Source organism: Cherax quadricarinatus, chromosome 74, assembly GCF_038502225.1.
Source record: "Cherax quadricarinatus isolate ZL_2023a chromosome 74, ASM3850222v1, whole genome shotgun sequence".
Lineage (NCBI taxonomy): Eukaryota > Metazoa > Arthropoda > Malacostraca > Decapoda > Parastacidae > Cherax > Cherax quadricarinatus.
Genome location: NC_091365.1, coordinates 4,191,402 through 4,218,882, shown reverse-complemented (window position 1 = coordinate 4,218,882; position 27,481 = coordinate 4,191,402). Strand labels below are relative to the sequence as shown.

General features: G+C 35.9%; 1 protein-coding gene across 15 annotated transcripts in view; it reads left to right on the top strand.

Moving 5' to 3' along the window:
• Positions 1-27,481, top strand: part of LOC128700180 (uncharacterized) — a 58,909-nt gene that overhangs the window by 4,123 nt on the left and 27,305 nt on the right. For 6 of the 15 annotated variants that reach the window (XM_053793202.2, XM_053793204.2, XM_053793201.2 and 3 more), the window contains exons 2-13: positions 843-985; positions 2,908-3,087; positions 5,671-5,754; positions 7,400-7,552; positions 10,194-10,329; positions 11,468-11,580; positions 13,199-13,234; positions 17,478-18,283; positions 25,161-25,245; positions 25,358-25,547; positions 26,217-26,319; positions 27,090-27,227. In XM_053793202.2, the coding sequence (XP_053649177.2) occupies positions 871-985; positions 2,908-3,087; positions 5,671-5,754; positions 7,400-7,552; positions 10,194-10,329; positions 11,468-11,580; positions 13,199-13,234; positions 17,478-18,283; positions 25,161-25,245; positions 25,358-25,547; positions 26,217-26,319; positions 27,090-27,227 (2,139 nt within the window). In that variant the 5' untranslated portion in view covers positions 843-870. Of the gene's footprint in view, positions 1-347; positions 486-842; positions 986-2,907; positions 3,088-5,670; positions 5,755-7,399; positions 7,553-10,193; positions 10,330-11,467; positions 11,581-13,198; positions 13,235-17,477; positions 18,284-25,160; positions 25,246-25,357; positions 25,548-26,216; positions 26,320-27,089; positions 27,228-27,481 lie in introns of all 15 variants that reach the window. The other 9 variants (XM_053793203.2, XM_053793199.2, XM_053793212.2 and 6 more) reach the window with 9 other exon arrangements.

The window sequence follows — 27,481 nt, the reverse complement described above, 5'->3', positions numbered from 1 at the left end:
ACATTTTTTAAGTGATAATGTAGTATTGTACATAGGAAAATGAGAGTGTATCTTGTACAGTATAACAAAAAATACTGAATGAGCCTGACAAGGAATATTTTGAGTTACTCACAATGATATAGGTAGCATACTCAACTCACAACAAAGAGGAAAAGGATTTAGGTTTCATTCTCTCTCATATTGGAACAAGGCAAAATTTTGCTGTGTGGTAGTACTGTACTGTAATGAAGTACTGCAATCAAAATTTAATAGAAACTCTTCATTATTCCTAGATACAATAGCTGGACTTGGGAAATACAGTTAAGCAATATGTATGTTGCAAAAAAATTATGAAATAAATATTCCAGCAGGTGGATAAACAGTGGTGTCCTGTGCCACATAATCTCAAAGCAACACAGGAAAAGCCTTAAGTATTGCAGAAGTTAAACACCTGAGAATTAAATCAGGAAAAAATAATTTACAGACCTAAGGCACATTGTTCATTGGTACGTATACCATTGCATCTGAATAAAAACTATAAATTACATTGTTTTATTGCATTCTAAATTACTGCACATATTTACTGGTAAATTAAATTTACCCTTAGCTCAAATCTTGCTAAACAGAAAAAAGTCTTGTTCAAAAAACTATGGTGCAGTACATATATGGGCTTCTCAATTGTCATTACCCTATACCTATTCAAATCAGCCTACGATGTATGAACCCTGTACTATAATAATTGTATACAATATAATATAGTCTGTAATCATTGATAATCTATATGGTTATGTAATGATCTTGTGAATACATTTCTTGTGTTTCTGGTCTAAAACACTAATATTTGGTTTTGTACTTTTCTACAGAACAAGAGGCTCTCAACACATCACTGGGATGTCTGATCCCAAACGGGATAGAGACAGTGATCGGGACTCCCTCACCGATTGGACTCTGGTGGACAGAGAAGGTACACCAGAAGATATCTCAAATGATGGTGCTCAGCAAGAAGGTAAGTTATTAGTAAACTTTTTGTTGAAATTTAGTCTGTAATTGTGAATAGATTCCATGGTACGTGTATGCACATTCACGTTACATTAATTATTTTATAATTACTGTGAAACAATTCAACAATATTCACTTCTAGAAAGTCTTTGAAACTCTCTTCTACCTGATTATTCTCTCTGATTCTAAATATAATAAACTATAGTACTTATATGAATCATTATAAATGATATATAATGCCAACAAGTTGATAGTAAGACACATACACCACTTAGGGGTTTTTATTATCAAAACATTTCACTCACAGCAGGCAAAACATTTCAACAATAAATTACCTAAGTGTTACATATTTCTTTATTTTCTGTACTACTTACATGAAGATGATTATGCTAGGTAGAGTTAGAGGATTCAACATGCAAATATCAAAAAACTATTGCAAGAAAGAGCATAAATAACATTGAGTGAAACCCATTTTTTTTACACTACTGTCACATTCACTATCAGTAAGGAGTAATTAATATGGTATAATCCCAAGATTCTGAATAAACAGGGACCAATAAGTTCCCATATTTGCACTTAAATGTTACCAATTAAGTGGCATTAATTATTGACAATATTTTGTGTACTACACTTTTCAAACTTTAGCGATGGACAGTGTTGAATTTTTGAAGACATCTTTGTGTGAAGTCAAGCAAACTGCCCATCTTTACTGGATAATTACATTTATCAAGGTGTACAGCAAAATTCGAAACTATAGAGCATTCTTGATCTCAATTTTTTTTTTTTTTTTCATAAAGAATTGATTCTCTGGAATACAGTGGATTGCAAATAATCGTTATGCGAATTAATTTTCCCCATAAGAAATAATGGAAATAAAATTAATCCGTGCAAGACGCCCAAAAGTATGAAAAAAAATTCTTGTGTCATCTCAATAGGCTTTTTTTTTTTTTTCTCACCCTTTTTACCACAGGGTTGGCACTAGAAGCTATTTTCCAGAAACACCACCGAAAACACTGTAATAATACGAAATATTCCGAGTGTATGCTTGGAGAATTGATTCTCTGGAATATATTGTGAAACCACACAATAGGAAATTAGCCACAGAATGTAAAATACTCCATGTTATTGATCATATGCTAGATATTGTTTATTCATTTTTTTGGACTAGCTGTGTCCATTTAGCTCTGTTCACTATATACTTGCTAATGCATTCTTTGCATGCATACTGCATTTTCTCATGCACACACCATATTTCTATACAGTATCCTCTCATAAATATAGATTATTGTATATGTAAATAAAACATTTACATTCTTCTTTCTTTCAACAAACCGGCCATATCCCACTGAGGCAGGGTGGCCCAAAAAGAAAAACAAAAGTTTCCCTTTTTAAATTTAGTAATTTATACAGGAGAAGGGGTTACTAGGCCCTTGCTCCCGGCATTTCAGTCGCCTCTTACAACACGCATGGCTTATGGAGGAAGAATTCTGTTCCACTTCCCCCTGGAGATAAGAGGAAATAAACAAGAACAAGAACTATAAAGAAAATAGCAGAAAACCCAGAGGGGTGTGTGTATATATATGCTTGTACATGTATGTGTAGTGTGACCTAAGTGTAAGTAGAAGTAGCAAGATGTACCTGAAATCTTGCATGTTGATGAGACAGAAAAAGGGACACCAGCAATCCTACCATCATGTAAAACAATTACAGGCTTTTGTTTTACACTCACTTGGCAGGACGGTAGTACCTCCCTGGGCGGTTGCTGTCTACCAACCTACTTCCTATAAAAACAGTCACATATAAAACTCATATTAAGTTTAAGTGTTTATTTTTAAAATAGGTGTCCTATCAAAACATATTTTTCTACAGCTAGTATGATAATTGCACTAGTATTTGAAAGTTTATATTTCTAATTTACACCTGTTGCAGAGGATGAAGATGGTGCAGAGTCCACTATTACCCCAGAGGGAGCTACTGCACAAGGTGAAGATGAGGAGGAGGAAGATGATGTAGAAGAATCTGAAGGCGGTAGTGAAGAGGAAGCATTGTCAGATGATCTAGTATCACTGGGCCAGAAGGTGCAAGAGATCAAGGGTGAGTCCATCAAGGGTGAGTGGAGTGGATATTTGTAATCTTACATCTGCCTTTTGTTATATCTCATCTAGTTACCTTGCAAATAAAAGTTTTATTTGTTGTGCATTCTCTGTCCCTTAATTGGGGGCCTTTTTTTTTTTTTTTTTTTTTTTCTCTCTCAAAAAACCAGCTGTATCCCACTGAAACAGGGTGACCCATAAAGAAAAATTAAAGTTTTTCTTTTTAAATTCAGTAATTTATACAAAAGGGGTAACTAGCCCCTTGCTCTTAATTAGGACTTACCCTTGCTTAATTAAGTAGAAGTTGTCAAATAGCAAAACACTGCCATCATGTTACTTCAAATTGCCATATAATCCCACCTGTTAACCTGAATTTATTCGAGTTTTTCTTTATGATGCAGAACTCTGCACTCTTACTTACACAGTATTTGAATAATACAAATTTAAAATTTAATATTAGTTATTATGGAGAACTGCAGTTATGAGTTTAGATATTTTTGGGTATGTTTAGAAAGAATAGCATGGTAAGCTTACATTTTAAGTCAAGTAGGGCAAGAAAGATGTGTAGTAGGAGCACTGAGGGCTTGAAAGAAATTCAGTATGTTTATACAAGTGGCTTGCATGAACTCCAATTATCATTTATGGCAATAAAATTTGTTTTATTAGATGTAAACGAGTAAAAAAAATATTGATGAATAATTTATGGATATGTAAAAGGAAAGTAGGAAGATGCATTCAGAAATTAAATTCTTCTTTTTTTTTTTTTTTTTTTTCCCCAACAAGTTGGCCGTCTCCCACCGAGGCAGGGTGACCCAAAAAAGAAAGAAAATCCCCAAAAAGAAAATGCTTTCATCGTCATTCAACACTTTCACCACACTCACACATAATCACTGTTTTTGCAGAGGTGCTCAGAATACAACAGTTTAGAAGCATATACGTATAAAGATACACAACATATCCCTCCAAACTGCCAATATTATTCTTTATATTAGATAAAAAACATATACTGGTTACCATATGAAAATACAGTAGTACCCCGAGTTTCTTACAGCTCCCAACTCAAACAGTTACGTAAATGTATTATTGTAATTTACATTATTCCTTATGGGGACAAATTCGTTCAGTAGTGGCACTCAAACAGCCTTCTGGAACGAATTATGGCCAAAACTCTGGGTACCACTGCAGACATCAAAAGACTAAGAATTCAAGATATCTGAATAAAGATTAATCATATGTTCATGGTATTAATGGAAATATTCACAAAGACTCTTAGTTTAAACAGGAGGAGATATTTTTCATGTTTGGCTAAAGTTCAGTATCTAATATTTAAAATACAAACAGTGTGTCAGTAATAAATAATATCATTGCATTTTATATGGTGATACTCATGCACTTTTGGCAAAACAGCTATTGTATGAATGATGGTGAATGTGTTTCCATTGAGTTGCCCTACTTTAGTGAGATATGACCAGTATAGTAAGACTTAAAAAGCTTAAAAGCATTCATAGATGTTTAAAATCAACCATATTGTACCAGAACACTATGTGAGATAGCATTAAAGTCATGACCTTATGCAGTTTGTATGCACAGTGTAGGAAGAACACCTCTGCAACACTTAACTTTTTTTGTTCTAAACTAGAAAATTTAACATGAATTAAAAGTTTTAAAGCCCATTGTAGCCATGCAGGTTTAGCTGAAGAAGTTGATAATGTGAAGTCATATGAGGATTTGTTCCCCACATACACACACATGCACACTTATATTCAAAGGTTCACCTAGATGAGATATGACTAAACAGCAATAAAACTGTGCATCACAAATGTTTAATTCCATCTTCTGTTTTGTGAGAATTCCTTCACTAATTTGCAAGTGCCATTATGCAGTATAACCTATGATTTATTTTTTCATTCTGCAGTGTCTTGGTTTTTAAATTTTAATTTTATAAGAGCATTATTGTTTACAGTGGAACCTCGGTACTCGAACAATTCAGTATTCGAACGCTTTGTTCGATACAAAAATCACTCAGCAGTCGACCGTTTGCTCGGCACTTAACCAAACAAACAACCTGCCAGAACTTTGCTGCAAACTATTTTGTGTTTCTTTGCATTTTTTTATGTTTTTTTATATTGTATAAATAAGTCACCATGGGGCCTATGAAGATTAGTGATAACGGCCAACCAAAAAGAAAATTGGTTGGGAAAAATTTGTTCGGTGCTCAAACAGATCAGCACTCAAACAGCCTTCTAGAAGGAATTAAGTTCAAGTACCAAGGGTCCACTGTATTTGCTATACTGTACTTTTAAACAAATTCCATTATTTTTGCCTTGTATGTCCCTTAGAATTTTCTATTAATATTTTATTTTGGAAGTGAAGCTCTCTATCATTATCTTTTTGTTAATTTTAAAAATCTTAAGGAGTAAACCAGCAGATGTATCAAAAAATGAGAACTCTCATTTCAGGCCTATTTGTTTTTTGCACATCTATTCTAATCGAGCTAAATTTCTTGTTTGTATCACTTGTCTAAATATATGCTTCTTACAATCATTCTCTTTCATATATAGAGCAGGAAAGCATCAAAAAAGTTTCTTGCTTATTTCAGCATCACTAGTCATACGGTATGAGAGGATATCAAAGAAAACCCCTGCCTTTCTTGTATCAGTCTCCAACCCTCACTTCTCTAAAGGTTTGCCAGCAATGAGCTTGAAATCTAGCTAAATGGACGACTTTTTGCTGTTGTCCTAGTCGATTAAAGCTGAAACCCCGTATATTGTACTTGGTTTTGCTACAGGGTGGCTTAGACTGTGTTAGTCAGCAATGTTAGCAGGATGTTAATATCTCATAGATGTACTGTGTTATCATTTTAATGACAGTATTCAGTCAAATCATCTCATTCCATGATATGGACAGGACTCTTACAGTATCAACACATCAGCCTCACACCTTGTTTGTTTATTGTAATTTAGTCATTACTCCAGTTATTAAATAAATTGTCTTTTTTGCGTTAAAAAACATCCTGTACTATCTGTGTATCTTGAAATACGATAAATCTATAGTATCATATTATGAGTTTTGTTTGATTTTGCTTTGTACCTTAATATCTACTAGTAAGAATCTCTTCAGTTTGAAAAACAAATTTAAACTTTAAAATCATCACTTCAGTAATATGAATTTGCATCTTAAACTGTGAAATTTTAACCAAAATTGGCTGGTAACAATGCTTCTTATTGTGTTTCTAGACAAACTCTTTATTACATAAAACTTGATGCATTACAATACTCAACAAAATTACTTACATACAAAAGGAATGTAAGAGTTAGGATTTTGTCCACCCTCACTTGTTCCACATCACTCATGGGACTTGCAGAGAATCATGTGTACACCTTGGCTACATATCTCAAATTTTACATATGTAATAATACTAGAAAGTTTCACCACAGTATATAGTACCTGTATACCAGTGTAAAGGTGAGAGCAGTAATTGAGCCATAAACTTTACCTAATGTAGGAATGAACATAAATTATACTGTACATAAATGGTTCAGAGAACTGACAAGTTGATAAATTAGACACATGGAACACATGGGTAATTTATTATGGAAAAGTTTCACCACACAGTGACTTCATCAGTCCAGTACTAAGAAGAATGGTGAAGATCATATCGTATGCTGTACTGTATGCATGACAGCCATATTCACCAGGAAAACAAACTTCTTCAATTGATTTTTAGTTTAGGAAAAAAATCTTATTCAATATAAATTTTCAAATTAGAAAAAGGGCAAAAATTTCATCAAGCCAGTTGGTAGGTTTTTCTTATTTTTTAAAGGGTAAAAATGCTATATCACCTAGATTATGCATATCAAGCAAATATTTATTCCAGTATTTCTAATTTTTTTGTAAAGGAAGAAATTTAAAAAACCTTCAATTATTGGCTGAACCGCTCATAATAACAATTGATCCTATTGTTTATGTTCCATCTTGTGGGTAAATTATTAGAATTTTGATTTTGGTTTCTTTCACCTAATTATATATATATTTTTAAATATTGTACTGCATTTTTAAATAGTGCAAAATCTGGAACACTTTTTATAGCATGTGATTTTGCCTGTTATGTTTTGTATAACAGTTTACTGAAGTAGAAATTCTGTGCAAAATAACTATGTTAATGTTAGAAATGTTCAATACTTTGTTATAATTTACTAATTTAACCACTTGAGTGCATTTTTTGTTAGATTTTATGTAGTTGTGGTTAATTCATGCAGAACAGTCCTTTTACTAGCCTTGTGTTTGCACGTTGTCCTTCACCCCATCTTCTCCTGACCCTTGGCTAGCATCTTCGGGGTCGGACTCCAGTGACATTGAGACGCTCGAGTGTCCAGATCCTGGAGAATTTTACGAGGACCACGCCTTGGCCTGCAATTCCATGAACTCCTCCTTGTTCTCCTCCTCCTCCCTACACAGTTTTACCTTTGTGGGGGGTTCAGGTGAGACAGTTTCTTAAGATCTTCACTCAGACATGTCTTGAATGACAGAAATGTATAAGTGGTTTAAAATTATATCAGTGGTCTCTGCACATATTGCTCCAGTGGACTCAGTATGTATATTCTTTCTGGGGTCACTTTGCATATGTTATTACTTCTGTGGTCTCTTTCCATATTTTATTTGAATGGTCTCCTTGCATATTATATTACTTCTATGGTCTCTTCACATATGTTCTTTCAGTGGTTGCATTTTTTTCTTATCTTACTCTGATTTCTTCTCTTGGTCTCGTCCTTCTTGTTTGCATGCTCTTTTTTCAAGTTGTTGCTCCTGTCTTTTTTTTCAGCTCTACTACCTCTTCCTGATGTACATAATAGCCAGTGAAGCAGGATCTCAAATGAATCATTTTCATTGAGAGCATGGCAAAAGGAAATGTGTTATTTAATACATTTATCATAAGAGGTGACTAAAATGCCAGGATCAAGGAGCTAGTAACCCCATCTCCTGTATACATTACTAAATTTAAAAAGAGAAACTTTTTTTTTTTGTCACCATGCTTCGGTGGGATATGGCAGGTTTGTTGAAAATAAAAATCAGCATGATTAAAATGTGATGTGAGGTGACCAAGGGTATAAATTCAGAGAGCTGAGAAGGGATTGTTGACATGGCTTGGGCTTGTAGGGAGGATGGACAGGGTTAGGTTAATGGAGAGGGTGTATAGTCTGGGGTGGAAGGTAAAGGGAAAAAAGAGGGGGTACAAGTTTTGAGTTTTAGGAACTTGGGCATTCAGCAGGCTTATACGAGCAAGTTTGATGAAAGTAGATGGAGATGTGGTTTTTTAAATGACATGCTGTCAGAATATGATTGGGCTAACTTATATGAAGGAATTCAGAGAAACCGATTAGCAGGACATGAGTTGTGCCTGCACTCTAAAGGAAGGGTCAATGGGGAAGTTGTAGTCAGAGGACTAATTTGATTGTAATGTCATCACACTTCTGGAAAAGATGGTAATTGAGTGACTAGAAAGATAGCAATTAAGTGACTGGAAAGAGTAGAAACATTGGACGTGTTTCTTTCCACCTGTTGTCTATGTTCCCCATCAGTAAAATGGGTACCTGGGTGTTAGTCGACTGGTGTGGGTCGCATCCTGGGACACTGACCTAAGGAGGCCTGGTCACAGACCGGGCCGCGGGGGCGTTGACCCCCGGAACTCTCTCTCTCTCCAGATAGCAATTGAGTGACTGGAAAGGCAGCGATTGAGTGAATGTTCATGAATGTGCTTTCTTCTTTGGGTCACCCTGCCTTGGTGGGAGATGGCTGTTAAGTTAACAACATCAATGAACTTTCAGAACATTTTCCTTAAATTACTTTCAGTAGCTATAAGGCTAAACACACACACAACTGTAAGGGTCTCAGTAAGGTGTTTGAGATTCTATATGGTCAAAATAGGCTTTCTATGAGTTTCTATAGGATTTTTTTCCCAAACAGTGTACAAATAAAAGAAAATTAGTAGAATTGATCTCATTGGCTCATTTATGACAACTTAAATTCGAGATTGTCACATTTTTCCCCTTACTTTAAATGTCTTTTCTGTTAATTTTTGCTTATTGAATTACATACCAGTAATCAGTTTGTTTAAAAAAGCAATATACCCTAAAAAATTAATGTGTTTGGTAATTTTTGCCATCTATCCATCCATTGCATGATTTTCTGAACACTTTTCTGCATGCTTCTTTCAAGGGCCTCTCAGAAAATTCAAATCCAAATTGGCACAATGGATTTCAGTAGTGCTATATGTAAGAGTGTTGAATCAGGTGTAAAGGGTAAGTGCTGTATTTTGTTTATTGCAGAAACTGGGAAAATTTCTGCTGGTGCAAATCTTAGCCATATAATACCCCATTCACTTGAGCTTTGGTAATTTGACCAAGGCCTTCTGCTGGCTTATTGGTCCACCCCCTTTAAAAAAAAGTTAATTACATGTAGATGGTAAATGTGCCCTTAGTTAGTGCTCTTTATGTTCATGTGGGTTTCTGTTATGTGATGCAGCAGGTATTCTTTGTATTGCTTTATTTTATAATCTCTGTGCTCTGTGGACTTAAATTAGACACTCCCTATGATTAATAATTTCTATGTGGCATATAACATGAGTGACAATGATGATGGGAAATTTTTATTTCATATCTTGTATGATTTATACTATGTGAGAAATGTGTATGTTTAGCTATTGTGCTCACCTTGATGAATATATACTGTATGTTCAGGTTATCTTTTGTTTCAAACATTGCTGTACAAACCCTCTACATTAGTTGTTAGAGGTGCAGTGAGGTTATTTCTCTTACTTTTTCCATTAAATGTTCCTTGGTTTTATGTTAATCTGTAGGTTCTCAAAAATCTTTTGATATAAAACCAGAAGTATATACAGTATGTATAAATACAGCAATAATCTTTTTCCCTAATAGTCTAATTGCAATTTGGATAATATTTTATCTTATTTCTGTTTTTTTGTTCATAACAAATGTAATAAAATGTTTTGTAATAGATTTTCTTAATTACAATATAAATGTTTTTAAGTCTCTGCTCACAAATTCCATAAGACATTATTTTTTAGTGGGTAATTTTGAGTCATTACTTATGAACTGTTTTCAGAGGAGGGAGATGTTGAGAGTCTTGCGGGTACTGATATTTCTGTACTAGATGCAGAGAAGGAGAAGCTTGCTGATGAGGAGACTGACCTCTCCTTAGCATCCTCACCTTCCCTCCCAGATGATCTTCCGGCAATTAAGTAAGCCACACAGTCATTTATCTGCTTTGTCAGTGAGTTAAGGCTTTTTAACCCTTAAACTGTCCAAACGTAGATCTACGTTTGCACGCGTAGCTCTCTAACCTTGATCTTCTCCATAAGAAAGATTGTAAAAAAATGTAGATCTACGTTCGGAGCGCTTCGCGAGCGAACGTAGATCTACGTTTGGACAGTTTAAGGATTAAACATTACTAACATTGTAAAGCAAAATTAAAAATGTAATTTTATAATTCCTAATTTTTCTTTTTGCTCTTATGTATTAGGGAAACAATTCCTGGTATGTATCTCAATTTATTTAACATCTCTATAAGAAAATGTTATTTGCTTTACCAAAAATTAGATTTTTTTATGACCACAGCACATTTGTTAAATGGAGACTTCTTGCATTGTAGTCAGAAGGTTGTAAAATGAAAAGAGTGGACCATGAGGTTGTGTGAGTAGTATGTGAAATAGAGAAAGATAAGGTAGGGTGCTCAGGTGGTTTGGTCATATAAAATTACAGCTTTGTGATGACAAAGAATTTATGAATTAGGAAGGAGATGAGACACAGAGATGGATGCTGTTATCAGGGTGAACATATGGGCTGAAAGAGAACATAGGCAAGAATGTTGCATTGTATATGGCATTTAAATTAACTTTGATATTCACTGGTTGGGAAATTTGGGACAGAGTAGGTAAATCATATTAATGAAATTCAACTTTAGACTGTAAGAAGACACATATCCAGTAACCAGGGTAGTGTATTAAGGAAACAATTTGCCATTCAGTGGCTTTGTCAATAATTGGACTTGCAAAGCCACCTGATGGAGTAATGTTTTCGTTAGTACAACGTCCTAGCTACTATGTGTTTTTCTTACATGTATATCATTAATCACAACTTGTGTCCTCATCTTTTAACCCATTTCCTATTTTTTTCTTTTCTTGATTTAATATGCTGGAGCAAGGGGCTAGTAACCCCTTCTCCTATGTACATTACTAAAGTTAAGAAGAGAAACTTTTGTTTTTCTTTTTGGACCACCCTGCTTCAGTGGGATACGGCTGGTTTGTCGAAAGAAAAAAAGGATTTAGTGTGCTATGGCATTAATGTTTTTTGCATTATGATGGCTTTTTGTATTTGCAGGCCAGACACTCAGTACAAACATACACCAGACAAAGATCTCAACAGCCGTCTCAATATTGTTGTGGCTTTAACCTTGGCATGTGTACTGGGACTTGGCTTAGGACATTTTCTTGGTAAGTTAGTTAATTTTTAAGACATTCTGTTGAAAAGTCATTTATAGAATGCTCATTGAGGGAGGTGCCTTTGTGACAGTGAGAGGTTCATGATCCAGGAAGCTGGATTTATTCTCCCTATCCTTGGATTGAATCTGAATGCCACCTAGTCTCAGGTACTATATGAGCCCTGTGAGATTACTGCCTTTCTCCTTAAAATAAAAAATAAATATTTAAACACTACATTTATAAATCTGAAGTAAAAAAGTATGGAATATTATGGTAATAGTGTATTTTTATATTATATTTCTAGTAAACCTTGCAATTAATACTAGTGAAAGTGCACAGAATGAAAGAATTTTTGCACAAAACTTGCCAGGTTTCATGGTCTTGCTTCACAATGCTTCACCTTTGATCATTCATCAAGGCTATACTAACACTGTTAAGAACAAATTAAAAATTATTTTATAATTTTTTGTAATACTGTATTAATTTTTGTTTTTATATTAACGAATTGGCAAATTCTCACTATGTGGAAAGGGCTTCTGTGTCCATAATAACTCTTATAATACATGTCTGCAATAAGGACTTTTCTACTGATGTTTTATACAGATAACTAGAATAGAGTTTTATTTTATGTCAGTCATTCCTACACATGGCAGAAATGAGAGTTGACCCTCTAATTCATGGATTAATAGGGGAGAGGAGGGGGTGTATGATATTGCCACTCGTACACAACTCCTGAATTAGGAAATTAGTTTTTCATGATTGTCCAGTTGTCTTCTGAACTAGTGAACTTGGTCCACTAATGCAGAAGATAAAAAGACACTAAAAATGCAAGTATTGTAACCTGCAGTACTATAGCACTATTGTAGCTGAAACTTGAAGGAGGAAGTAATGAAAACTTACACATGATTAGCATAAAATTAAAGGAACATTGCTGTAGACTTACTTGCTCGTACTAGGCAGGTCCTGTTCACACCGATTACATTAGAGAGGCACTGCAGTAGGCCTACTGGACCATGCTAGGCAGGCCCTACTGAAATTCAACCTTTCTCACTCATAAATTTATCCAGCCTGTTTTTAAAGCATCCCAACATTTTAGCTTCAATGATCAAAGGAGGGTAAGGCAGGCAGGGCAGGAGAAGCAAGACAGGTAGACAGGGCAGGCAGGAAGGGAGGCATGCAGACAGGCTGGCAGGGAGGCAAGCAGGTATGGAGGCAGACAAGCAGGCATGATGGCAAACAGGTAGGCAGACAGGCATGGAGACAGGCAGGCAGGCAGACAAGCTGACAGGGAGGCAGGCACATACACATACATACCACCTTTTTTCTGAACACACTGGTCATTTCCCACTTAGGAAGGGTGGTGCAAAAAAAGTGGGAGTACATTCAACACCATCAGTTTCACTGCAGTCTTGCCAGAAGCATGCTGACAACACAATTGAGATGATGCTCTGAGTTGCAACATCCTGACCCCTCCTTCAGTGTGCTGGCTCTGTAATTTCCACCACCAGGACTCAAGCCTGGCTGATCAGTTTTCCTTGAATCCCATCAAATGATACCTTGCTCACACTTCATCAGGACATAAAAACCACTTGCCTCCATTCTGATCTAACAGATTTTAATTAATTTACAGGACTAGTGGCTCTGTCAGTGGGTGGAGGATCACAAGGTTTGCAATATAATGGCTTGCAATTGTATGTTTTCATGTTAACTAACAAATTTTGGAAAAATATTTCATTAATAATACCCAGTTTTTTTTTGTACTGCAACAAAGCTTTTATATATACCTTTTTACCCTGTGTTAAAGAAAGTGGGATAGGTATGTGAGCTATTGAATATTTTATATAATATTACATTAATGTTTTGGGATATACTTAGTATTCATCACCCTGAAGAAACTTAAAAAATATTTGTTAAGGAATCATGAAGTTATTTCAGCAATGCTTTTGCATTTTTTTTAATTTTGCAATGGCAGTTGTGGAATATCGGATTCATACTACAGTCAGATCATATTGCAAAGATAATAAAACATCAGTGTTAAAGTAGTCCATGTTTTGGATGACTGAATGGATGCCCCTAGAAGCAATGTTAGGATAAATTAATATATAGTATTACCTTCTCTCCCATGAATGCTCTTCTCTTAAACTACTGTATAAGTTTCCCGCCAGCATACGGTATCATTCTTATAGAAAACTTCTGTTTTATCATGTGTATGTGTATATTTGTTAAAATAAATCTAGTTTTCCATCTTCCTCTGTATATTTGAAGACATGTACTGTCATGGGAAAAAATTATTGCCTACTGATAACTCAGAAGGTTACACTACTATAGTCTGCTTGGGACTCTATAGTACTTCAGTCTCTTATGTAACAGGAATTTTGACCATAACTTTACATTCTCCTCAAAAGATTGTAATGTATTCTTGTCACTATCTACTGCTCCATATGAACCCTCATGTGACCACACCTCTCTTTACTTCACTTCAAAAAATTACTCTCTCACCCTATGTGACTCCATTTAGAACACCTGCCTCTAGTCTGCCAATTACAGCTTCATCTCATGTTGTACTGTTGTAGCTATTCTTTCATTCTCATTAAAATTATTGTACACTACTTTTCAAATTCCTTAAACTGGACTCTTGAATTTCTCACCTTTAAAATTACAGCACAGTACAACACTAGTTTTTAATTTTTGAAATGACTATTATACTGCATAACTTGCATGCATGAATTTATATCCTAGTGAAGTGTGTACAAAGTAACAAAGGGAATTCAAGAAACTAGCTAGCCAAACTTGAGCTTTAAAAGTTGAGATATACAAAGCCTACAGTTTGAAAGTGAGGAGGACAAGGCTGTGGTTTTACCACCAGCAACTTTTTATTTTTTTTTTCAGCCAATAACCAACATCACCATTACCACAACTAGCCACTCACTACCACCACCACCAACCACTCAATTATCATTGCCACCATCAACCACTCATCACCACCACCACCAACCACTCATCACTACCATCATCATTACCACCAACCACTCATCACCACCACCAACCACTCATCACCATTACCACTACCACAACCACCACCAGCCACTCGCCACCACCAACAGTTCATCATCACCACAACGAACCACTCATCACCACCACCAACAGTTCATCATCACCACAACCAACCAGTCATCATCACAACCACCACGTTACCACTGGTCCTGAAAACTTTGTTCATTAAATATTATTTGGTTGTATAATGGTCAAAACTGTTAGCTTTAAAAGAATGAGTTCATTTCTTTGCATGCATTATGACCATAGACCTCAGTAGTGTATGTTGTGAACATCTTAATAGTAAATGTAGTGCTGGAAAGCATTTGTAAATTTAAGGGGGTGTCCGAAAATTTTAAATTAATTATTAATAAATATCTATTGGTGATTTTTTTTTTTTTTTTTTGTGTGTGTGTGTGTGTGTGTGTGTGTGTGTGTGTGTGTCTAGGTCAGAATAGTAGCAGATATGATGCATGCCCTTGTGAAAATCAAAGTTTTCTCTTCCTAAGAGAATTCCAAGTAAAGTTACTTATTTCAGTTACTAGAGATAAGCAAGACTTAAATAGATGGTTTGTATCAGATTTCTTTCTGGAGTGAAACACCACTGAAAACCCATGATGGGAAAGTGAATGCTGAATTAGATGTATACTCTTCCCTGTGTAACAGCCACATGTTGCATGAAAGAATTCCAGCAGAGATGAGAACATTTGGAAGGTCTTTCCTGTCCAAATGGACCTGCCTTACATACCAATCAAGATGATGCTGGAGTTATTAGCAGATATTGTATAAAAAAAATTGTATGTCTAGTATACAGTAGGATTCTGTTTTCCAAAAGCATCGGGACTTGACTCTTTTTCACAAGTTTAGGTTTCTTGCAGTTTTAACATCAGAGGCAGATGATCATAATGATTCGCTATACCTGGAAAGGTTTTTTTCCCTTAGCTCTACAAACTTCATTGATAAGTGTGTCAGCACAGTTTTTTTGTGCCACAGTATTATAAACAGTTGATGCGCCACAGATTACAGAACAGGTGGATGAATTTCATCCCCCACAGTAACTATACTAAGCTCAATCAACCTATCAACATTTAAGTCCACATAACAATAATCTTCAGTACATTTTACTAACTGCACCAGTCACATTCAGTACATGTATGTCACAAATAAGGAGCTACCAATGAAAATGAGACTCCATTATAGTGAGGCTGAATTAAGAAAGGTAAACCTGTATTTATTATATTTGATCCTGATGACCTTATGGATTTTCTTGCTGCATATAAACACACTGCTCTTTCTCTAATTTCTACAAAATATTAAGGAAAACTTCTCATTTTCCTGTCAGGCCTTGCATTATCCTTTTCAGAAGCCATTCTGAGGGTAATATGAGCCAAAATAGAGATGAATGCAATTTTTGGTTTCAATGGAAGTTAAGGTTTATTGAATTTTTCCGAATAGGGAAAATTTAATTCCGATTTTAGTTTCCTAGAATTAGGAAGACTGGATTACACCTGTTAGATGGGTGTCTAAAGTGTTGACAATGAAGTGAGAAAGTACATAGCAACTCTCAATAAAAATTTGTTAACCAGTGCATGACTTTCAGGAAAATTTCTTTTTTCCAGACTTTTAACATGCAATGAAACCTGGTTCTTAGCATCATGATCCTGAGGGAAAACATTATTACTTAGAGTGGAAGTACAGTACTAGTTGTAACCACAAACTAGTCATAATTATTCAACCACCACTAGCCACCCCCATACCATCGGTCAAACACTAGCCACCACTCACCACTACCATCAATCATTACTTCTAGCTATTGCATATTCCCATTACCCAACACACTACTACTATGATTATGGCAACTAGTTTCCAAAATACCAAAGGTTTCATCCCTATAGAGTGCCTATCATATAACATCAATGTATGGTACATTATACTAAACTACTTCAAAGAATTCATCAGCCCATCAGAGAACAGCAGCAATACAGCAAACTCAGACCTGTTCTCCATTTGAACAATGCTCTGTCGATACCAAACAAGTTACCATATGTGCTGTGATGTATATACTGTAGCAAGAATTACTTTTTCATTCTCTGCACCCCTAGTTCTTGAATCCATTGGCTCCTCATGTTTGTTCCTGTGATTAATTTATACTGTATGTAAAGAGATTTATTGAGGATGATGATTTGACCACATTTGTGCTGGGGGATTATAGGAGCTGAAAAAGCATTGTATGACCCTTGTGAGTTTACTGCTTAGTTTTGATTGTAATAATAATAATAATAATAATAATAATAATCAAGAACTGGAAATTAACTTATGGTTAAGATATGAGTTAAATGCAATGACACAGGGAGATAATATTGAAAAAGGGCTTTTGTAACTGAATTGTACTCTGAGAGCTTCAAATTTTCTGACACCCCCTCTCATTTATGGTAATAACAGTATTTAAATCTGATGGTTTGCAAAATCTGAAACCAAGATTTGATGTAGGTTCATGTCTTGTAAACCTGTTTCTTGTTTAGTAGTTGAAATTCTCTCATATTAAAAAAAAACTATTTATTTTGAAACTGAAATGATGATATTGTGTGCAGTTTAAGAGCATTTCATTATAAATATGTAGTACCTTTTAAAACCTTTCCTTGACTAAGGCTTTTAAATTTCTTTAAATATTTGGCCTGTCCCATTTCTTTGATAGTTGTAATGTAGAATACTTCAGTCAGCTGCTGTCTCTCTCATTTAGCAGTAAGACACAGTGCAAAATTATTATTTTTTATACTTTTTTACTGAATTGTAGCATTTTTTCTTATGCATATATATACTTATGCTGTAGCTAAGTTAGAGTTACAAGAAATACCCTGATGATATAAATATTTCAGGTTGGTCAAGCCGGTCGGTATGGCACGAAAGTATGAGCTCAGCACAGGTACGTAGGCTGCGTGAACTGCAAGATGATCTGGTGTCCTGCATGAACACACCTATCCAAGCTTCCTCACATCCATCCCCAGAATTTTCAGTTGATTCTCCTATTAAGGATCACTATCAAGCAGAACTAAACTCAGATAATCCTGACTACCAAAGTGACACTTACATTCCCGTTCTGACTGATGGAAATGGAGATGGTTTATTAGATGTTGAGTCATTTGTAGAATCTCTTGTAATGCCATTAGAAGATGCTGGAGTTGTGCTTAACCCAAGTAGGAGACAAGGTGGCATGTCATTTTTGCATAGCAAGCCTGAGGGCCCTAAACTAACTGATCCAACATTTGCCACACCCGAACTCATTCACAGTAAGCCAAAATTTATATCTAATCTTCAAACGGGATCTGTTAAAGAGCTGCCAGAAATACTAAATGAAATTCCAAAACCCAGTGTAATGGCTGACACAGAAATATTATTACCAGTAGTAGATGCAGAGTTTCCTCCAGCTCCACTTCCTGTATCATCGGATAATACAGAAGCTTTCTCTGAAGTGCAAGAAACTGATTCAGTACCACATAGCATCCTTTCCAGAGATGCTAATGTATTCTGTGGAAGTTCTTCTACTGTAGGGTTGCAGCAGCTTGACCAGTCCCTAATGAGTGGTTGTGCTTCATCCCTTGTACTTGATGATGCCTTGTCAAGCAGAGTGGAAGAGGACATGTCTTCTGGTTTGCCCTCCTCTGTAGGATTAGAAGCTTTGCAGGTGTGACTAACAACCTTTTTTGTTTTGTTTTATTGTTTAATAGATTTTTACATGGTGCAGATCTTTTGTGGTAAGTTTAACATTTTTTGTTTTTGTATAAGATGTTTTCCATAGCGCTTCATCAAATAGCTGATTTAACATATCTGATGAGGACTCTTTCTGTCAAAGGCATTTTATTGTCTATTTATGTGGCTATTGTTTTACCCTATTACATCTTTCTTTCTTCAACACACCGGCCGTATCTCACCGAGGCGGGGTGGCCCAAAAGAAAAAATGAAAGTTTCTCCTTTTACATTTAGTAATATATACAGGAGAAGAGGTTACTAGCCCCTTGCTCCTGGCATTTTAGTCGCCTCTTACAACACGCATGGCTTACGGAGGAAGAATTCTGTTCCACTTCCCCATGGAGGTAAGAGGAAATAAACAAGAACAAGAACTAGAAAGAAAATAGAAGAAAACCCAGAGGGGTGCGTGTATATATGCTTGTACATGTATGTGAAGTGTAACCTAAGTGTAAGTAGAAGTAGCATGACATACCTGAAATCTTGCATGTGTATGAGACAATAAAAAGACACCAGCAATCCTACCATCATGTAAAACAATTACAGGCTTTCGTTTTACACTCACTTGGCAGGACGGTAGTACCTCCCTGGGCGGTTGCTGTCTACCAACCTACTACCTATAACCCTATTACATATAAACACTAATAACTAAGTATTTTATATTTGTCAAGCTACATAATATATTATATCTGTATGGGTGGATGATCTCGAATTATATACAGTAGTACAACATTTTGCATCAACTGTGAAGTAGTAAATAATGAAAAAGAAATAATTTATTGGATGTGGAAAGTATATACGTACATTATCATAAAGTGGCAGAGTACTTGAACACCAAACAAAGACAGTGCTTATCTCACTATAAAGCCAAAGGACATTGAAATGAATACTAGAACAAGTAATAAGTCTTCTTAGTATTATAATTTTTATGCTTAATATGTCACACAGGATGATTAGCATAGGTAAATAGGACAAGAAATGTGGAAATATGCAAAATGGGCTTTATTTTCATTGTAAAAGAAAGGTGAAGTGAGTGGTGAGAGAGTGCAAAAGGAGAGCGGATGATAGAGTGGGAGAGGCACTGTCAAGAAATTTTAATGAAAATAAGAAAAAATTTTGGAGTGAGTTAAACAAGTTAAGAAAGCCTAGGGAATGAATGGATTTGTCAGTTAAAAACAGAGTAGGGGAGTTAGTAGATGGGGAGATGGAGGTATTGGGTAGATGGCGAGAATATTTTGAGGAACTTTTAAATGTCAACGAAGAAAGGGAGGCGGTAATTTCATGCACTGGCCAGGGAGGTATACCATCTTTTAGGAGTGAAGAAGAGCAGGATGCGAGTGTGGGGGAGGCGTGTGAGGCATTACGTAGAATGAAAGGGGGTAAAGCAGCTGGAACTGACAGGATCATGACAGAAATGTTAAGAGCAGGGGGGGACAAAGTGTTGGAGTGGTTGGTATTTTTGTTTAATAAATGTATGAAAGAGGGGAAGGTAACTAGGGATTGGTGGAGAGCGTGTATAGCCCCTTTATATAAAGGAAAGGGGGACAAAAGAGATTGTAAAAATTATAGAGGAATAAGTTTACTGAGTATACCAGGAAAAGTGTACGGTAGGGTTATTATTGAAAGAATTAGAGGTAAGACAGAATGTAGAATTGCAGATGAGCAAGGAGGTTTCAGAGTGGGTAGGGGATGTGTAGATCAAGTGTTTACATTGAAGCATATATGTGAACAGTATTTAGATAAAGGTAAGGAAGTTTTTATTGCATTTATGGATTTAGAAAAGGCATATGATAGAGTGGATAGGGGAGCAATGTGGCAGATGTTGCAAGTATATGGAATAGGTGATAAGTTACTATATGCTGTAAAGAGTTTTTATGAGGATGGTGAGGCTCAGGTTAGGGTGTGTAGAAGAGTGGGAGACTACTTCCCGGTAAAAGTAGGTCTTAGACAGGGATGTGTAATGTGTAATTAAATACAAAATGGGAAGTGACACAGTTACTTTTTGCTGATGATACTGAACTTATGGGAGATTCTAACAAAAAATTGCGAAGGTTAGTGGACGAATTTGGGAGTGTGTGTAAAGGTAGAAAGTTGAAAGTGAACATAGAAAAGAGTAAGGTGATGAGGGTATCAAACAATTTAGATAAAGAAAAATTGGATATCAAATTGGGGAGGAGAATGGAAGAAGTGAATGTTTTCAGATATTTGGGAGTTGACGTGTCAGCGGATGGATTTATGAAGGATGAGGTTAATCATAGAATTGATGAAGGAAAAAAGGTGAGTGGTGCATTGAGGTATATGTGGAAGCAAAAAATTTTATCCATGGAGGCAAAGAAGGGAATGTATGAAAGTATAGTAGTACCAACACTCTTATATGGGTGTGAAGCTTGGGTTGTAAATGCTGCAGCGAGGAGGCGGTTGGAGGCAGTAGAGATGTCCTGTCTAACGGCAATGTGTGGTGTAAATATTATGCATAAAATTCAGAGTGTGGAAATTAGGAGAAGGTGTGGAGTTAATAAAAGTATTAGTCAGAGGGCTGAAGAGGGGTTGTTGAGGTGGTTTGGCCATTTAGAGAGAATGGATCAGAGTAGAATGACATGGAGAGCATATAAATCTGTAGGGGAAGGCAGGCTTGGTAGGGGTCGTCCTCGAAAAGGTTGGAGGGAGAGGGTAAAGGAGGTTTTGTGGGCGAGAGGCTTGGGCTTCCAGCAAGCGTGCGTGAGTGTGTTAGATAGGAGTGAATGGAGACGAATGGTATTTGGGACCTGACAAGCTGTTGGAGTGTGAGCAGGATAATATTTAGTGAAGGGATTCAGGGAAACCGGTTATTTTATGTAGCCGGACTTGAGTCCTGGAAATGGGAAATACAATGCCTACACTTTAACCCCTTGACTGTCACAACCCCCAGTCCTGAAGTGTCTCCTGGTGTCGCAAAATTTAAAAAAAAAAAAAAAAAATTCTTATGAAATGATAGAGAATCTTTTTCGGATTGTAATGACACCAGAAACACGAAATTTGATGGAAAACTGACGGAATTACACTCTCACGAAGTTAGCGATCTCGGCGTTATTTACAAATCAACGATTTCGCGCACTTTGAGCCCTATTTTTGGCTAATTCCATTGTTCCGGTCGACCAAACTCATAACTATTTCTTTAGAACTCCATTTTTTTCTATCGATTGAGTACAAGAAATTGCCCATTTACCAATTTCAACTACCCAATAACGTGGTCAGAAATTTGCAATTTGGCCAATTTCACGAAAATTAAAAAAATATGACAATTTCAAAATAAGGTCCAGAATGAGCAATGCAGGCATTCCTGGCTCTAAAATAACATTTTCTTTGTTCATCAGTCATGTCTCCAAGTCCCTCTGATATTACTCTTGCTTTCTATTTTGAATTTTTATTCAAACAAAAATTAGAAGATTTACTGTTATGCAGACTACTGCAATACTGTAATAATTGTATAAATAACATCAACCCATTCATGACTGCATATTAGAATGGCTAGTTGGGCATTTATTGGACAATGACATCATTTGTTTACTTTTGAACATCTGGAGTTTACCTGGAGAGAGTTTCGGGGGTCAACGCCCCCGCGGCCCGGTCTGTGACCAGGCCTCCTGGTGGATCAGCCCCTGATCAACCAGGCTGTTGCTGCTGGCTGCACGCAAACCAACGTACGAGCCACAGCCCGGCTGATCAGGAACTGACTTTAGGTGCTTGTCCAGTGCCAGCTTGAAGACTGCCAGGGGTCTGTTGGTAATCCCCCTTATGTGTGCTGGGAAAAATCAAACATTTCCCCTACTTTGAGGTCCATTTCCAGGTTCTTTTTATAATAAAATCAATGAAAATCACCTCTATTTCTATAATATGATTACCATTCTATCAAATGAGACCAAGAAAATGAGAATACAACCATAAATACTATACGAAAATAGACCACAAAGTTGGCATTTTAATTAAAAAAAAAACGGTCAGAGTTTTTTTTCCGCATTATGCACTGCATGCTCCAGGATTTTTTTTATTTGGTGCACACTGACCACACAGACCCATTCTCTCACATGTGGGCCTACCAGCTTTCTCCTTCTTGATTTGAAGCTGCTAGAATTTATGAGTATATACAGTGGACCCCTGCATAACGATCACCTCCGAATGCGACCAATTATGTAAGTGTATTTATGTAAGTGCGTTTGTACATGTATGTTTGGGGGTCTGAAATGGACTAATCTACTTCACAATATTCCTTAAGGGAACAAATTCGGTCAGTACTGGCACCTGAACATACTTCTGGATTGAAAAAATATCGTTAACCGGGGGTCCACTGTATATGTCAAACACGGTACCTCGTAAGACATATATATATGACCTCGACAGTCAAAGGGTTAAAGGAGGAGTTTGGGATATTGGCAGTTTGGAGGGATATGTTGTGTATCTTTATACGTATATACTTCTAAACTGTTATATTCTGAGCACCTCTGTAAAAACAGTAATTATGTGTGAGTGAGGTGAAAGTGTTCCAAACCATACCCCCGGCCGGGATTGAACCCGCGGTCATAGAGTCTCAAAACTCCAGCCCGTCGCGGGTTCAATCCCGGCCGGGGGTATGGTTTGTTTGCAATCGTGTCATTACGATTTCTTGAGTGAGGTGAAAGTGTTAAATGATGATGAAAGTATTTTCTTTTTGGGGATTTTCTTTCTTTTTGGGTCACCCTGCCTTGGTGGGAGACAGCTGACTTGTTAAAAAAAAAAAAAATCAGTGATATATTAAGAACCATACATCCCTGACCAATATGACTACATATTAGAAAATACCTGTAATGAATTCTCAACACAAAAATTACTTCTGCAATTTTCTCCATTTGGCACCTCCTAGCACATTGCACACCAGTTGACTGCCCAGGTAACCCATTTCTTGAAACAATTTTGGTAGTATTAAGAAAAACAGACCATTTGGAATTTCTTTAATTTACATGTGCTTATTTAATTTACATGTGCAAGGATTTAAAGGTTGGATTCTATCTTGTGATACTTCCTTTTCATGTGAACAATTTTTACACAATAACCAATGAATATCTTTGTTCAGGATATAAATTCTCACTGTTATGTAATTTCAAATCACTTATTACTGTATCTACCAAGCACTCCAGTAATTCTGATTTTCCAGTTACACCCCATGTTGAAAAACCTGCAGCTGACTTACCTTTTAGAAAAATGTGCAATGGTAAAGTATAAAAGGACTTGTAATGTAGATAACCAACAGTAGTGCTTAGAAAATTTATTGTTTCATCCACATCTGGGAGAAAATTCCATATTAGCACATAAGAAGAGGGATTACAGAAGGAGGGATACTTAAGTGGTAAGGAAGTTCAATACAGTGGACCCTCAACTAACGCTATTAATCTGTTCCTGAGAGCTCATCGTTAGTCAAAATTATTGTTAGTCAAGTTAATTTTCCCCATAAGAAATAATGAAAATCAAATTAATCCGTGTAGGACACCCCAAAGTATGAAAAAAAAATTGTTTTTACCACATGAAATATTAATTTTAATACACAAACTGAAGAAGACATGCACAGTTACATGACACTTACCTTTATTGAAGATCTGGTGATGATTGATGGGATGGGAGGAGGGGAGAGTGTTGATGGTCTTAGTGTTTAGAAGGGGAATCCCCTTCCATTAGGACTTGAGGTGGCAAGTCCTTTTCCGGGGTTACTTCCCTTCCCTTTAAATCTCTCAAACCAACCTTTGCTGGCCTTAAATTCACTCACATCACCACTAGTTGCTGGCATTTTTTTAATTAAATCATCATGCAACTTCCTAGCCTTTTCACATATGATCGCTTGAGAGATGCTATCTCATGCTATCTGTTTTTCGTTTATCCACACCAATAACAGTCTCTCAACATCTTCGAGTACTTGCGATCTCAGTTTCGAAAACATAGTTGCACCTTTGGCAAGAACAGCTTCCTTGATTGCCGTTTTCTTGCCCACAATAGTAGCGATGATTGATTGGGGTTTTGTGTACAACCTGGCCAGCTCGGAGACACACACTCCACTTTCATATTTAGCAATGATCTCTTTCTTCATATCCATAGTAATTCTCACCCTCTTTGCTGTAGGGTTGGCACTAGAAGCTTTCTTGGGGTCCATGGTGACTTATTTTGCAGGTGCAATCACTAAAAAGGCTGTGATAATATGAAATGTTCCATCGTATGCTTGGAAGCGACCACGGTGGCTGGCTGGCTTGTAAACACTGGCCAGAAGTGGACGCGTCTCAGACGGAACGAATAGTGTTGGTCGAGTTTTTTAGCGCTAGTCGAGGCAAAATTTTTGCATTAAAATGTATCGCTAGTCGGATTTATCGTTAATCGATGCCATTGTTGGTCGAGGGTCCACTGTACTAGTGAAAGGAGAGGCAAATCTAAGTGGTTGTTTTGCCAAAGTGGTTCATTGAAGACATACACAAAAAGTTTTTTCATACTTCAAACCATTTTTTTTTTTTTTTGATACAGTGAACTTAGAGAGTGAAAAGCTGGAATTGGAAATTATTCAGCTTCAGCAGGAAAACATTGCATAGTTAGAAGGATTGAATCTGGACTAATTTACAATAATAAATTGGCCAAGTTCATAGACAATAAAGACTGCATGAACTTTTTTATATGTACAGTTTAAAGTGTAAACATCACTTTACATTTCATATATAGTTTCATTCGTAAATCTCAGTTTAGTATTCACGTATACAGTCACATGTGTGAACCTCAATTATCATTCAGTCCTGTATTACTTTTATTAACTATTGACATCATTTTAGGTTCTTGATGAAATCAACTTGGAGAATGAAAACCTTGAATCAGAAATTATTCGACTTCAGCGGGAAAACATTGCTCCTATTAAGAGTAAGTTAATTAAGTAAATTGAGGTACCCTTACGCAGTACAGTATTTGTTTATACAGTATTTATTTCTATACGATATTTATATGTAAATTTTTAATTTGTATCTTCTTACAGTACGTGGGAAAGATGGCAAGTATGCACGAAACCTGAGAGAAAAAATTAACCGTCTGATTATTGACAATGAAGAACTGCGAGCAGCTGTTGGGAAACTTCAGTATGCTGACCTACCAGATGGAGATGCAACTGCTTTCACCTCTGCCCTTGAAAAGAACTATAACCTACGACTTGCTGTTGGCAAGCTTACGTAAGTGTCTTTTTGTCTTTATTCAAAAATAAACAAATTATCATTTTTCTGGCTTTTACGTTTTCCAGTGGTTTGCTTTTAAAAAATAGAAGCTTATTTACATCTGCTTGAAACTAAAATAGTATAGTAATGTCAGTCTTTTATGTGTAATCAGTCAAGCAAACCAAGCTACCTTAAAACTAGATCTTTTTAAAAATTACTGTATTCATTTATAGATAGTGTAGTGTGTATTTTGTAAATTGATGTATGAGCAATTGTTTAATTTTGCACCAAAACTAACTTAGCAGCCTAACCTAACCTTCCTAAAATTTATGTAATACTGTACTTTATAACTTACTTAATCCTGCCCATCCTATCCTAGACCAGCTTAAATGTAGTTAGTATCATCGAACATTAATGGAATATTTTTTGAAGTTCAGAATGATTTCTGCAGATTTAGTGCAATAAATTTACTTTCAGTTAGTTTGGCAAAGCAGTTGTTACTTTATAAGACAAGATTGATTTACAGTAGTTAAGAAAGCTTTTTTACTAAACTGTCAGCATTTTTTAAAGAGAGAAAATCAGTATTTTCAATATGGTTTTGGAAGTACTTTCGCCTATTTATAATACTTTATATAATGTATACAAAAATAGTACTGTTCACTAACTTGATAATGAAATTTTTTGCAGTCATCTAGGTCCTGATCTAAGTGCATTGAGAGTATCTTCGAATGATCTTCAAACAGAGAATGAAGAACTAAAGATTAAAGTTGGTAAGCTTCGTTATCAGCAGGTAAGACTTACCTGAGTGATGTTCATCTGTTAATGTGCAAAGGTCTCATGCCTTAATTTAATAATACACTACAGTATATGATATTTTTTTTAACACACCATTCATCTCCCACTGAGGGTGACCCAAAAAAGAAGAAACACTTTCACCATTATTCATTCTATCACTGTCTTGCCAGAGGCACACTGATACTACAGTTCAGATGCCCCTCCAAACTGCAAATATTCCCACCCCTCCTTCAGAGTGCAGGTACTGTACTTCCCACCTCCTGGACTCAAGTACATGCATATGTATTTTGAGCAAATACCAGTGAATTACCAACAGTGTTTTGAGATGTGCCAGTCCCACAATAATAATCACCATAATTCACCTTGCCCAAAGTGCAAGTACTGTATATTCTCTCTATTTATATATGAGAGAGTTTATGTTCATGGCCAGTAAATTCTTAAATTCCTCTTCATTTATAAAGTCAGTGTCTTTCATGTTTTTTTGGTTTTTATTTTCTAACATGCTGGCTGTCTCCCACAGAGTGATTATTAAATGTTGCTATGCCTTTTAGGCCTTTTTCAGGTCACCCTGCCTTAGTGGGAGATGGCCAACTTGTCAAAAAAAAAAAAAAGCCTTCTGAGGGGTTTCTAAATATTTTGCATGTTTCAGCTGTGTTTTTCCTTTGTTGAAATACTGAATAATACACTTGACTAGTTCTTTAGTATTGTTAGTTGAAGAGAAATTATTTAAATAAGAGTTTTTAATTAGCATCTTTACCCCTCTAGCAACCACTGCCTCAGGAGTTGAATGCTGTAGCTCGAGATGTAGAGAAGCTAAGGAAAACAATAGAAGAAGCTTCACAGAAGAAGAAAGTGCCACCCAACCTTAACAATGCAAAGACTTATGTATCATATATGTCTCAGGTGAGAAAAAAATTGAATTAATTCTTTTTATTTGCTGAAATTTCTTCAGTGTTTCTCTCTTATCTACTCAGATCAAAAGTAGAAAGTTTTTTTTTGTAACAGTTGAGCAAATTTCATTTTTAATTTCTCACAAACTCTTTTAGGGTAATCAGTTTCAATTTTCCATGTGGGCACCTTGGGGCACTGTCTAAATACCCATAAGAAAATTCTTGATTAAAGTTCAAGTGTGTTATTTAAAAAAAAAAAAAAGAAAT